We start from the raw sequence: 13,690 nt of genomic DNA on the forward strand, positions 1-13,690 counted from the left end.
AGCTCAGGCTCTAAGGATCCCAGCTCAACCCAAGAGTACTGGCTCCTTTCCTTTCCTTTCCTTTTCTTCTCTTCTCTTCCCTTCTCTTTTTAAGATTTTATTTCTTTATTTGAGAGAGAGAAAGAAAGCATTTGAAACAGAGTGAGAGCACAAAAGGGCAAGTGGAGAGGGGGAGGTAGAGGGAGAAACAGACTCCCCACCAAGCAGGGAGACTGACTTGGGGCTGGATCCAGGACCCTGGGATTATGACCCAAGCCGAAGGCAGATGCTTAACTGACTGAGCCACCCAGGTGCCCCAAGAGTACTGGTTTCAACTTCCTGCCTCATGAAGGCCAGGAACTTGGTCCCTGCCCTTCATGATCATTACAGAGGAAGTCCTTGCCCCTGGGCCTACTTCCCTTCTAATACACTCCCCTCAGAACTCCTGCCGCAGAGGGATAAGTGCTCACTCATCCCTCTGCTTTTCTGTTCTCTCTTGATTTCAAAAAGAGATACATTCTATTTCCTAGATATTCAGAGCAGGAAAGATCCCAGTGTCCCACTTCCAAAAGAGCACTCCAAGCCAATGCATTCACAAAGGGTATGCAGAAGCTAACATTTTATCCATAGCAAAAAGCCCTATTCCAGGATACAACTAGAGTGGGAAACACTGCAGTCTCTTCTCCTGTGGGCAGGAGTCCTTCCTCCCCTGGGACTGGGAGCTGGCCAAGGCCATGCCCTGTGGGTAGTTGTTGTCTACTGTTTCTGAGTGGCAAGTACTGTCCTGGGCACCTTACATGCATTTGACCTCACTTAATCCTCCTTCACCCCTGTGAGGTAGGTACTATTACTCCACTGATCTGATTAAGAAAACTGGCAAAAACCCAGTCAGCAAAGGAGCAGAACCAGGATTCAGGTTTTGGTTGGCCCATCTTTTTTAGCAAATACATCCTGTCTTCCCCCATCCTTCCATAAGCCAACTCCAGCTCCTTCAACCTGCTCAATCCTCAGGGGTAGGGTCCACGTGGTTTCTGTCCTCATACTTGTCCACAGTATCTAGTGGGTGCGACCTGGGTTACTCTATTTTGCCCCTGAGGACCTGTCCACAACTCAGGAGGGACTGGGGAATGCACACAGCACTGGGCCTGAGCCCCTGTTACCAAGAGAAAGGAGGCTTTCGCCAAGGACTCCGAGGGGAGATAAATGCTGGGAGTGGACTCAGCGCTGGTCAGGACCCAAGCACCCAGCCCTCCTGGAGACGCTGTGTGAGCCAGGCCAGGCCTGCAGACGGCCCCTCCCCGCCGTCTCCAGCCAGGGTGGTGCTTGTGTGGGAAGGACTTTAAATCCAGCTGCCAGACCCCTGGCCGGGAGAGGCTGGGAGGACTGGCCACCATGCACAGCTCCTGCAGTCCACTGCTGCTGCTGCTGCTGGCCGCCACCGTGAGTCCCACCGGCGCCCTCAGTGATGATGAGAAGCGCGCATTGGTGGAGCTGCACAACCTCTACCGGGCCCAGGTGTCCCCACCCGCTGCGGACATGCTGCATATGGTGAGTGTGGTGGCCAGGGGCCACTCACCTGCCGGGACTGATGGGGTGCTGGGCTAGGTCCCCCAATTCCTCCCATCCCCAAGCTGAAGCTATCTCCAAGACTCACCTCTCTGATCAGTGACAGAGACATTATGTAATTCACAGGTTCCCAGAAGCAGCCCCATTCTACAGATCAGGAAACTGAGGCCCAGAGGGACTTACTGCTCCCTCCAAGTCACACAGCTGGTAGAGCCAGGCCTGGGAGCCCCCAGCTTCCCACTCAATGGCTCCTTCCCCAGCACTTCCTAAAATGCCGATGCACCTCATAGGGGGGACATAGGAAATTCCTAACACCTTGGTGAAGACGGTCTTTCAGATGCCTTCCAAGGCAACGAGGAGAGGAAACAAGAGGAGTAGGAGGGGTCCTGGCATGAGGGTAGGAGGGATGTATAAGGAGGTGGGAGAGAACAGGAATCAGAAGCAGAGAGGGCTCAGCATCACACAGCTGCCATTCTGTCTCGGTCATACAACAAGACCTGCGATTTGGGGTGGGTCCCTTAACCTAGTAAGGACTGTCAGTTCTGCATCTGTAAAATGGGTCACCATTAGAGCTACATATATGGCAACAAGGATTGAATCTCCCAGAAAGAACACTGATGGGGCCCGGGGATGAAATCTCAAGAAATATGTACAGGAGGGCACATTTATATAAGGTTTAAAAACAGGTTAAAAACTACTCCTGCAGGGGCACCTGGGTGGCTCAGTGGGTTAAAGCCTCTGCCTTCAGCTCGGGTCATGATCCCAGGGTCCTGGGATCGAGCCCCACATCGGGCTCTCTGCTCGGCGGGGAGCCTGCTTCCTCCTCTCTCTCTCTCTGCCTGCCTCTCTGTCTACTTGTGATCGCTATCTGTCAAATAAATAAAATCTTTAAAAAAAAAAGGAATAAAACTATTAAAAAAAAAACTACTCCTGCATACTTGTGGGGACACATGCAAATGTAATAAAAATACAGAGCCATGCTTACAGGTGACGGAAGCCAGATTTGGGGTGGTAGTTACCTCTGTCGAGAGGGAGAGTTATTTGACAGTAGGGTTAGGATGGGATGTTTAGGCTCAAGATGAAAAGAAAGAAAGGGTGCCTGGGTGACTCAGTCGGTTAAGTGACTGCCTTCGGATCAGGTCATGATCCCAGGGTCCTGGGATCCAGCACCACATCAGGCTCCCTGCTCAGCGGGGAGCCTGCTTCTCCCTCTCCCTCTGCCCCTCACGCCGCTCGTACACTCTCGCTCCCTCTCTCTCTCTCTCTCCCGGTCTCTCTTGCTCTCTCAAATAAATAGAATCTTTGAAAAAAAGAGAGAGAGAGAATCAGAAATTAACTTCCTTCCTGCTCTCCCTGAGGGCTGAGCCAGCCCATCCTCTCTAGTCACACTCAGGTGCCCTGGGAGGTTCAGGAACAAGGTCCAGGGACCCCATAGCTAGTGCCCCAGAGCAAGGTCACACCTGGGAATACAGCAGCGTGCCTGAGGGTCCAGGATTGGAGTTCCAGTAGCTCAGCTCAATCTGGCCAAGTGACTCTGGGTGGCTCCTTTTAACTTCAAAGGCTTCCATTTCCTGACCTAGCACTTGGGACTGGCAATCTCTATGCTGAGAGTCAGACAGAAAGATCAAGAAAGGCCTCTAGAAACACACTCAGCACCACCATTCAAGCCCTGTTGCCTGGCAACCAGGAACTGCGGACAACAGACCCGGAGCACTGGATGCTGGTACCAGCTCTGCCAACAGCTCCCTGACTGAGGCCTGGAATACAGTACTGAGCCTCAGTTTCCCCATTTGTAGGTCCCTGATGCCCTTCAGTCTTGTTGGCTGAGGCTGGGGGTTACCCACCCAGGAGCTGCTTTGGGGACAGAGGTGGACCCGGGTGGTGAGGTGAAATTCTGGGAAGCAGTTTGGATACTCGGGGGTTATGCTGCGGTCTGGTGGGAAGTGATGGGAGGAGGGGACAGACTGGGACACTGGGACAAATATGGAACAAGCCTCAGCTTCAACCTCAGGAGTGGTAAATACAGAAACTCTGGGGCCAGGTGGCTTCGTTCAAATCTTGATTCTACCATTTATTAGCTGCATGACCTTTGCTAAGTTACTTAACTTCTCTGTGCATCAGCTTCCTCATCTGTAAATTGAAAATGATGACAACATAGTAAGTCCCTTGTAGGATGGTTGTGAGGGTTAAATGAGTGAATATGTAGAAAGCATTTAGAACAGTGTGTGGCATGCAGTAAGTATTATACAGTATTTGATTAACAAAAGAGGGAATGGATCCAGGGTGAGGCCGGGCAGTTATCATGAACTCTTTTCTCTCCCTTAGCTATCACATCTAATCGTCACAACCTTTACCTTCCAGAAGGTTCCATTTTCCTTGAACCCTACTCCCCCATCCTTGTCCCTAGATACAACTTTCATTACTTCTCCCAAGGACTCCTAGAAGAGCCACTACCTGCTTCCTCAGCCTCTGGCCTTAGCTGCCCCAAATGAACAACCCAATACACAGGCTTGACCTTGCTCAACACTCTTCAATAGCTCCCACTGGCTCCTGACAGCCTCAGGATAAAGCCCCAGCTTCTGAGAAGGCTCTCTCTGTGTGTCTGGCCCCTGCTGACGCCTCCAGCCTCCTCTCCTGCTCAGTTTCTCCCTCCATAACCTCAACAGCTTGTCCTTCCCCAGCCAAAACACTGTCTCTCGCTTCTGTGCCTTTGCTCATGCTGTGCCTTCTGTTCCCTCCACCTGACTAATGCTGCAGTTACAACACTTAGCTTAGTGCCTCCTTCTCCACCGTCAGGTTGGGCTAAATGGCCCTCCTCAGTGCCTCTACACCACCCATTGCAAATCTGTCATTGACCACATCGTGGCCCAATCAGCAGTTAACGGCCATGTGAACTGGGGCTTCTCGGTCCTTTCTCTTAGCTCTGGGCTAGCACATTGCCCCGGACTGCTGAATGAGTGAGTGAATGGATGGACTTGTTTTCAGATAGTGACCATGTGGCCAGTGTGGGTGGGTGCCGTGACTCTCAAAAACCCCTGTGGTTTCTGGAAGACTGAGAAGCCTTGAGACCCACAGGAATGACTCTCCTGGTGGAACTCCATGCATCCAGTCGGAATAGGAATCCCAGCCGGGCTCTGTAAGGGAGACCGCTTAAAGCAGAGTCTGTCTCAGTCATCAACATCTGACAAATGTCTACAGAGCACCTGCTATACACCAGCACTGTGCCAGACACTGGGACCACATCACTGTCTTACCCCAAAGGAGCTCACGGTGCAGTCTGGAGCCCTGCAGGTCATCCCGGACCCCCCGATCCTAGTCCCCCACAGCCTGCTCCCACTCCCCAAACCCGCTTACTACCAGAGAACTTCAGGGAACAGTGACAAAACACCCAGGGAGGGAAAGGGATTCACCGCTGTCACAAAGTGGGGCGGTCCCAGCCCTATGTTCCCATCCGCACCGCCAGGCAACTGTTCCCGACAACCGTGTGTGGGTGAGGAGCCACACTATCCCCTCCTCTCACGGTCACCCAAGCTCCTGGCGCTCTGGAGGCTGTCTGGCTCCCACAGCTGGCTGGGCCGCCAGAGGGTGGAGCAAGAGTTGTTGCCAGGCCATCCATTTCTCTAGGAGAGGCCAGGGACAGAGCTTAATGGGATCCAGGCCTTTCTCGTCAATCCTTTGTTAATCCTTCTTCCCACCCACACTAGGCCTGTCCTCCCAGCCAGGGACACACAGAACCTCAGAGGTCCCTTAACCTAACATGCTCCCTCCTGCTGCCTCACCTGAGGTCCCCCCTGGAGAACACTGCCTTTGGGAACTGACAGCTCCTTGAGACACCAAGGCTCTGAAAATAGGCCTCTCAGTGAGGGTCACGCAGAGACACAATCTTCTTGGGGAAAGGGTTTTTCAGCTGAGAAGAGTTGAGAGCACATGGGAGGGAAGTGTGGAAATGGTAAAGCCATGGGGGGCTGGGCGACCCCAAAGGGAGAAGGAAGGAAGGAGAAGGAGGGAAGCCCTCCACTTCCCCTGAGAGGGGAATCCTGCCCCCCCCCAAGTCATATTTATGGTGTGTGTGGGTAAGGGGGTGGAGGATAGCAGGATAAACAATACAGCCCTTGAACATCTCACTGGAAATTCTGAGGTCTTCAGAGCAGTCAGGTGGCCCTGGGAGGTAGGCAGGGCACAGCTGCCCTCCTCTCATATAGAGGGATATTAATATTAATTAATAATAACACTGTCACAAACATCATCTAATTTATTCTTCACAAAGCCCCATGAGAGTTCAGAAAGGTTAGGCAATCTGTCTAAAATCACACAGCTGGTAAATGGTCCCAAGTTTAGCCAACTCCATGGCCTGGGGTGGAACCCTCCCAGCTCCCCCGCAGAAGCTCACCAGGAGCATAGGCCTGTTCCCGATCATGGCCAAGAGTTACCCAGCAGGAAGGGAGGGTCTCCGGCCTCCAAAGGCCCCCAGGACACCTTCAAGCTTCTTCTTTAATCCCCAGAGCTGGGGGCATCCCCACCTCCCTCTCCCACCCACCCCCACCGTCTCCACCGAGCCGAGGCCAGGCGTTGCTCACCTCTCCGACCTGTCCCGCAGAGGTGGGACGAGGAGCTGGCCGCCTTCGCCAAGGCCTACGCGCAGCAGTGCGTGTGGGGCCACAACAAGGAGCGCGGGCGGCGCGGCGAGAACCTGTTCGCCATCACGGAAGAGGGCATGGACGTGCCGCTGGCCATGGAGGAGTGGCACCACGAGCGTGAGCACTACAACCTCAGCGCGGCCACCTGCGACCAGGGCCAGATGTGCGGCCACTACACGCAGGTGCGTGGCCGCCGGGTGGGCGGGGCTACACAACGAGTGGGCGGGGCCGCACGGGCCGTGGGCGGGGTGGGGTAAGGACTGCCTCTCCCTTTCCGGGCTCCAAGTACAGGTAGCCCCCGCTCTAAGCCCCCGAGACCCTTCGTAGAAGTTTCGACAGGAGCTCCTGTGTTGTCCAGGCCTCTGACGAAGCCTGCTTCTCAAACTGCCTAAACGGTTTTCAGGTGACTCTTGAAGAAACACAATCGTTTGAAAATCTAGGTGGCCCCTCTCGGCCTCCTCCTACTGAAGGGACCTGAGTTAGGTTTCGCAGAGCCAGTGTCGTGGATGATTATTGTGCTAGGCAATACTGACCGACCTCTAAGCTGCCCTCAAGCAGGGCTGTTTGCCCCGCGGTAACTGCCCCCGACTTCTGGCTTCTCTCACTGCCCCTCTTCCGTCATTTCTCATGGTGTCTGCTTCTAACCTGCCAGGGACCGATAAAGCAAATAGACAATTGTGTGTGTTTAAATTTTCTTCTGCTTTTAAAAGCCATGTGTAAAATAAGAGCAAATCGTCACCCAGTGAAGGTTTCAGGGAGCCTTCGAGATCATTCTCTGCCCCTCGAAGTCACTTCTTGCTTATGTCAGGGTTCTCACTGCACTTTGAAAGTTGGAGTTTCCAGATAAGAGATGCTGGGTGCGGGTGCTGTAGGGTTGTATATACGTGTAGGGGAATTAACAGTAGTGTTATTGAATTCTTGTTCTTCTCCACCCAATGCTTATTGTTCAAACAATAACAGAACATTTTTTTAAAAAAAGAAAAAGGAAGATCAACCTTCTTCCCACCCATATCCACCAATTCCACTTTCCAGTGCTTCTTTTGAGTGGTATTTTTAGTGCTAATCTTTGGGGAAGGAAATCCTGACATCATCCATCCAGATGAAGAAGTTGTGAGGGCCCAGCAGCCCTTCCCTGTCCCCTCCCCTCCATACCCTGCCACCTCTCACACCCCCTACCACCCCCAAAACACACACACACACACACACACACACACACACGTCCTCCTGCAAAGATTGCTGTCAGCGCCTGGCATGCTCAACAGTGGTGTATCCTCAGCTAACTTAAGCAGGAAAAAAAACCAGTCTGGGGGATGTATGCAGAATTAGTAGCTGGAGCCAGATCTCACAACAAAAACTTGCCTCCGTTTGAGTGACTCCTGAGCAGACCCGGCTAGAAATAGCAAGGAGAGGCTGCTGGTATCGGTCCATGGTGGTGCACAAAGGCTGTTTTGATTTTTAAATTTTATACTTAAGACAGAATTCGTTCTAGCAGGTAGGAGACCCAGACTTAGAAACAGCAGAGCAGACCCCTGCTCACTTGTGAAGCGGGAGGAAGTTCTATGTTCAAAATGGTTCCTTCTGTTCTCTTCCTTGGATTTTGTTTGTTGCTGATATCTAAGATTCTCGCATTTGAGATCCATTCCTTTGGATATACCCCTTGTTTAAAATGCACAGGAAGTTGTAAAAAAAAAAAATCACAAGAGGAATTCATGAGGGTATATACAAAGGGAATTTTTTTCAGAGAAAAGCCTGGTGAAATATTGTGTGTGGTTCAGGACAAATTCTTCCCAAACTGCCTGTTCACAGTTGTGCCTGCAGCTGTGTGTCCTCAGAGACTTGGATCTGACTGGTTGTAGGGATCCTCCCCTCCCCACCCATACAAGACTGGTGTCCCACCCAGGCTAAACTGTCGGGTTTGCCCTTCTTCAGGTGGTCTGGGCCAAGACGGAGAGGATTGGCTGTGGCTCCCACTTCTGTGAAAAGCTCCAGGGTGTTGAGGAGATCAATATCCAGTTGCTGGTTTGCAACTATGAGCCCCCGTGAGTGCCCAGGGAGCCCTGCGGGTAGAGGATGGGAACAGCCAAGGGGAGGGTTGAGCTGGGCAGTCTAACAATGTGGGAGGGGGCTAATCTGGGGCCTGAACCCCATACTCTTGGGGGAGCTGTGAGGGAACCGATGGCGGTCTACTCTCATCGGCCCGACAAGCTAGTTGGGAGCAAGACCCAGGGGTACTTCCGACCTAGGTATGTGTATGAGGGATCGGGACAGGGGTCTGTGGGAACTGCCCCGCCCCCAGCATCGTCCTCGCCTCCCGCAGGGGGAACGTGAAGGGAAAGAGACCCTACCAGGAAGGGACTCCGTGCTCACTATGTCCCTCCGGCTACCGCTGCGAGAACTCCCTCTGTGGTGAGTTGGGGGTGGGGTGGGGAGGAGTAGGAAGGGGCCGCAAGGGACTTAGAGCCTCCAAGGACTCCCGCAGCCGGTGCACCGGCTGGGGCGGGGAAGGGGGAAGAAGGGGAAGGGGAGGGCTGGCGAGACTTGTCCCTCGGGGACCCTTTGCGGGCCCACTTTCTCCGAGTTCCCAAGGCCACTTCGCCTTTCTTGCGCAGTCACTTTGGCGCCCAGTCATTCAAAGTGACCGGATTTCAATCCTCGGAGCGGAGGGTAGAGGACAGAGGCCCTCAAGCGGCGGGCGAGGTGGGCGTGGCCAGAGGATAGGGCTCCCCCGGGGTGGGGGGCTGATGGTGGGCGTGGCCAAGTGTCCTTGAAGGGGGCAAGCAAGGGAAGCGGTGGACTTCATAGGCACAGGCATCTAGCTGGAGAGTCCCCTGAAAAAGTGGTTGTGTGACTGCCGAGAGGAAGATTTGGACAAGGAGGTGGATAGAGGAGACATTGTTTTAATGCTACAATAAAATAACAACATTATAGTAAAATAATATTACCAATGAAGGACATAGTCGCTGGAGGGGATGTGTGTTTGCTTGTCATAGTAGGACATTTGGTCGCCTCGCCTTGACTGTGGTGGGGTGAGGGAGGTGGAGTTCCGCTGTAGCACTAAGGCAGGGCCTTGTTTCTTGTCAGAACCCATCACAGGCCCAGAAGAGGCTCAGGATTTGCCTCACCCGGTAACCGAGGCCCCAGCTTCCCAGGCAACCCAAGCTTCAGGCTCTGGGAAAAGCAGTGTCCCTTCTTTCCTGGCAACGGAAACTCCATTCTCCTTGGTAACAGAGGTCTCAGGCCCCCTGGCAACCAAGGCTCTACCTGCTGCAGAAACCGAGGCCCCACCTTCCTTAGCAACGGAAGATTCCCTCTCCATGGCAACAGAGGCTCCACCTTCCTTAACAACTGAGGTCCCTTCCTTCTTGGCAACTCACAGCCTGTTCTCCCTGGATGAGGGGCCAGCTACCTTCCCCAAATCGACCCATGATCCCATCTTCAAATTGGCAGACAAAGAGGCCAGCAGGACAATAGTGCCCTCCAAGAGCCCAGACAGTTCTCTGCACCCCAAGATGTTCTTGACAGGGACACAGGAGCCACTGCCCCACTCCCAGAAGGCGGGCAAGGCTGAGGCCGAGTTGCCTCCTTCCAGTGAGGTCTTGGCCTCAGTTTTTCCAGGCCAGGACAAGACAAGAGAGCTGCCGGCCACACTGGACCACATGGGACACACTTCCTCCAAGTCCCCCAATGCCTCTGCCACTGCTAAGGCTGTGGGTGGGCGCACCCTGGCTCTGCAGTCATCTTTGCCTGGTAAGGCATGTAGTGTCGTCCCACCTTCCCTCCTTGTCGCCAGAAGGTCATCATCCTGCCCCCAGCATCAGTGTTGTGGGTTGTACCCACTGAATAAGAGCTTCCTCCCTGGCTGCTGGGCCCCCACTTGCACGCCTAGCAGGGAGGGCGGGAGGTCAGGCAGAACTGTGTCCATGCTGAGACAAAGCCTCTCCCTCCCCACAGGTGCAGAGCCTAGCATCAATTCAGGGCTGAACTCCGGCCCTGGTCACATCGGGGGGCCCCTTCTGGGACTGCTGCTGCTGCCTTCCCTGGTGCTGGCTGGAATCTTCTGAAGGAGTCACCACTCAAAGGCAAGGGCTGGTGGGGAGACCCTGGCCTCATGCCCACTCTGGATTATCTCTTCTCCAAGTAAGAGGCCACAGTTTCCACAGAGCTCCTGGGCAGGTCCTGCTCTGTGGCCCAGGAGCCCCCCCTTGACCCCAGCTTCTGGCCAGACTCCAGGCCAGTGACCTCGTCCCCTCCGGAGGCCTCTGTAATGCCCATTCCTGGCACTGTCCCAGGAGTGCCTCTGCCTCTGTGGAGGTCCAGGCCTCAGCTAGCTGCAGATTGTTCTGGGCAGTGTTCCTGCGGCCACTTGTGCTCAATCTCCAGTTGTCCTGTGGCCCTGGTTCTGCTCTTCCAGGGACAGAAGATCTCAGTGCTTCCCTGAAATCCCTTGACCCCTCCTCGTCCCCTGGCTTCTTCCTTAAGCCATCGGAGTCTGGGGCTGTTCCCAGGAGTACCTCCTGCCTTCCCAGGCTGAAGAGGTCAGCTGTCTTCCTGCTGTCGTCTCCCCACCACCCTGCCTCACCACCAAAGATGCTTCTTGGCTGAAGGCCCTCTGGATGGGCAAGGCTGCAGGGCCTGTGCCTCGACTGCAGACACACCGTGGGGGCATGAGGCCAGCCACCTGGCCCAGACCCCTCCTGCCCCTCCCATCTCATTCCCCAGGTGGATGGGGATTCAGGGGAGATCCTTGCCTACCAGGCTTGGGACTCTGCCTCTGCAGGTAGCTGGTTCTCCCTGAGTGCCCCCTCCCCCTACTTGCTGGTGTAGCTGGGGAGGGGGATTATGAGGGGCAGAAGGACAAGCCCCAACTGAATGGGGTTCTACATGGAGGCAGCGGGGGGGTGGGCAGGCAAGGACCAGGGAAGGGAAGCAGTCCCTGACTCCCAAATAAAGCCTCTGGAAGCCTACCGAGTGTCTGTGCTTATGAAGACTGGTGGGTGAAGGGGGGCTCTTGGGGAGGCCCTGAAGAGGTTCCCTTCCAGCCCCCAGCACCTGCTCCATCTTCCACCCACCTCCTCTCCCTACACCCTCCACCTAGTCCTTTGGGGCACCTTTCTTTTCCTTCCTTTAAACTGCCCCCCTCCCCAACTCAAAACTTCAGGCAGCCAGCAGGAAAGAGTGAGGGCCAAGGGCTGACTCCCCCATCTCCTGGGGTCACTGGTGGAGGCTTCATTGGGTTTTAGACCCCAAATCAAGGAGGGGCACACAGCCTTTTTACAGGGTGCTGCTGCCCAGGCCCAGCTGGTACACCAAGCCAGAGACTTTGCCCGCCCTGGGTGCTTGGAGGTGTCCTGAGGAAGGGTTCTGGAGTCCCAGACACACTCCCCTAGGGGAGCACAGGACTGTGCAGGGTGCTGCAGGGTGGGAAAGCACCAGTGTGTGTGTGTGTGTGTGAGAGAGAGAGAGAGAGAGAGAGAGAGAGTTTGTGTGTGTGACATAACGTACTAAGAGACAACCTAATGATATAAATTAGGATATAACTCATGTAAAATTCACCCATTTAAAGCGTACCATTCAATGGTTTTTAGGATGGTGCAAGCACCAGCAGTTTTAGAACATTCCAACAGCCCGAAAAGAAACCCCATCCCCATTAGCAGACCCTCTCTGTTCCCCTTCCACCCCAAGCCGGAAACAACCACTAATCTAGTGTCTCTACGGAGTTGTCTGTTCTGACATGTTGTATAAATGGGATCATAGAGTAGGCAGCCTTTTCTGTCTGGCTTCTTTCACTTAGCATAATCTTTTCTAGATTTATCCATTAGGTAGCACATGACGGTACTTTATTCCTTATTCCCTTGTATAGAATACATTTTATTTATCCATTTGTCAGTATCATAGGGTAACTGCGGATCCTACGGTCACTCTGTGGTGAACATTTTTTTTTTTTAAATTTATTTATTTGTTAGAGAGAGAGAGAGAGAGCGAGCACAGGCAGACAGAGTGGTAGGCAGAGGCAGAGGTAGAAGCAGGCTCCCTGCGGAGCAAGGAGCCCGATGTGGGACTCGATCCCAGGACGCTGGGATCATGACCTGAGCTGAAGGCAGCTGCTTAACCAACTGAGCCACCCAGGCGTCCCGGTGAACATTTTTTTAGAACTGCCAGACTTCTTTCCAAAGTGGCTGCACCATTGCACATGCGCACCAGCAATGCACAGTTTCCATTTCTCCACATCTTCGCAAACACTCATTATCTGTCTTCTTAAAATTATAGCCATCCTAGTTGAGTGTGAAGTAGTATCTCATTGTGCTTTTTGATTTTCACTTCCCTGATGGCTAATGATGCCAAGCGCATCTTTCCACGTGCTTTTTTATTGGCCTTCTGTCTATGGAGAGAGATCTATTCAAGTCTTTTGCCCATTTTTTTTTTTTAAGATTTTATTTATTTGACAGACAGAAATTGCAAGTAGACAGGCAGGCAGAGAGAGAGAGGAGGAAGCAGGCTCCCTGCTGAGCAGAGAGCCCACTGTGGGGCTCAATCCCAGGACCCTGAGATCATGACCTGAGCCGAAGGCAGAGGCTTTAACCCACTGAGCCACCCAGGTGCCCCTTTTTGCCATTTTTTAACTGGGATACTTGTCTTATTATTATGAGTTGCAGGAATTCTTTATGTAGTCTAAATACAAGTCCCTTATCAGATATGTAATTTTTTTAAACTTTTTTTTTAAGATTTTATTTATTTATTTGACAGACAGAGATCACAAGTAGGTAGAGAGGCAGGTAGAGAGAGATGAGGAAGCAGGCTCCCTGCTGAGCAGAGAGCTCAGCATGCGGGGCTCGATCCCAGGACCCTGGGATCATGACCTGAGCCGAAGGCAGAGGCTTTAACCCACTGAGCCACCCAGGTGCCCCCAGATACGTAATTTTAAAACATTTTCTCATTCTGTGAGTTGTCTTCTCAATTTTTCTTTAGGATGTCCTCTGAACGCAGTCTTCAATTTTGATGATATCCAATTTATTTGTTCTTTTGTTACTGTACTTTCTGGTGTTACATCTAAGAAACCATTGCCCAATCTGAGGTCACAGAGATTTGAGCCTATGCTTTTTCTAAGAGTTTTATAATAGTTTCAATTCTTGTCTTTATGCCTTTGATCCATTCTTAGATGATTTTCATATGCGGTGTTAGGTAGTTGTGCAAGTTCATTCTTTTTTTTTTTAAGATTTTATTTATTTATTTGACACAGAGAGAGATCACAAGTAGGCAGAGAGGCAGGCAGAGAGAGGTGGGGGGAAGCAGGCTCCCCGCTGAGCAGTCTGATTTGGGGCTCGATCCCAGGACCCTGAGACCATGACCTGAGCCGAAGGCAGAGGCTTTAACCCACTGAGCCACTCAGGCCCCCCCCCCCAAGTTCATTCTTAATGCATGTGAATATCCAGTTGTCCAAGCACTTTTTGTTGAAGGTGATTCTTCCTCCATCCACTTGTCTTGTTGCCTTTGTCCACAATCAATTGACC

The 13,690-nt window shown here is 52.8% G+C and overlaps 1 protein-coding gene across 6 annotated transcripts; it reads left to right on the top strand.

Moving 5' to 3' along the window:
* The first annotated feature begins 1,231 nt into the window (after window positions 1–1,231).
* On the top strand, window positions 1,232–11,145 carry PI16 (peptidase inhibitor 16). 6 transcript variants are annotated; one of them, XM_080806689.1, is made up of 7 exons: window positions 1,232–1,527; window positions 6,143–6,364; window positions 8,112–8,221; window positions 8,500–8,588; window positions 9,264–9,929; window positions 10,134–10,261; window positions 10,594–11,145. In XM_080806689.1, exons 1-6 carry the CDS (start codon window positions 1,372–1,374, stop codon window positions 10,241–10,243), a joined length of 1,353 nt encoding a protein of 450 aa, XP_080662815.1. In that variant the 5' UTR covers window positions 1,232–1,371; the 3' UTR covers window positions 10,244–10,261; window positions 10,594–11,145. The 6 variants fall into 6 exon arrangements, with proteins under 6 accessions (XP_080662815.1, XP_080662812.1, XP_080662811.1 ...); XM_080806685.1 differs by having other exon boundaries at window positions 1,354–1,527; window positions 10,662–11,145; XM_080806684.1 differs by having other exon boundaries at window positions 1,354–1,527; window positions 10,709–11,145.
* Window positions 11,146–13,690: the final 2,545 nt, after the last annotated feature.

This window comes from Martes martes (assembly GCF_963455335.1).
Source record: "Martes martes genome assembly, chromosome: 6".
NCBI classification, from domain to species: domain Eukaryota; kingdom Metazoa; phylum Chordata; class Mammalia; order Carnivora; family Mustelidae; genus Martes; species Martes martes.

Coding starts and splice junctions, on each gene's coding strand:
- PI16 (XM_080806686.1), top strand. CDS start 1,372: ATGCACAGCTCCTGCAGTCCACTGCTGCTGCTGCTGCTGGCCGCCACC. Junction 8,222..8,499: donor GTTTGCAACTATGAGCCCCC/GTGAGTGCCCAG, acceptor CGCCTCCCGCAG/GGGGAACGTGAAGGGAAAGA. Junction 9,930..10,133: donor TCTGCAGTCATCTTTGCCTG/GTAAGGCATGTA, acceptor CCCTCCCCACAG/GTGCAGAGCCTAGCATCAAT.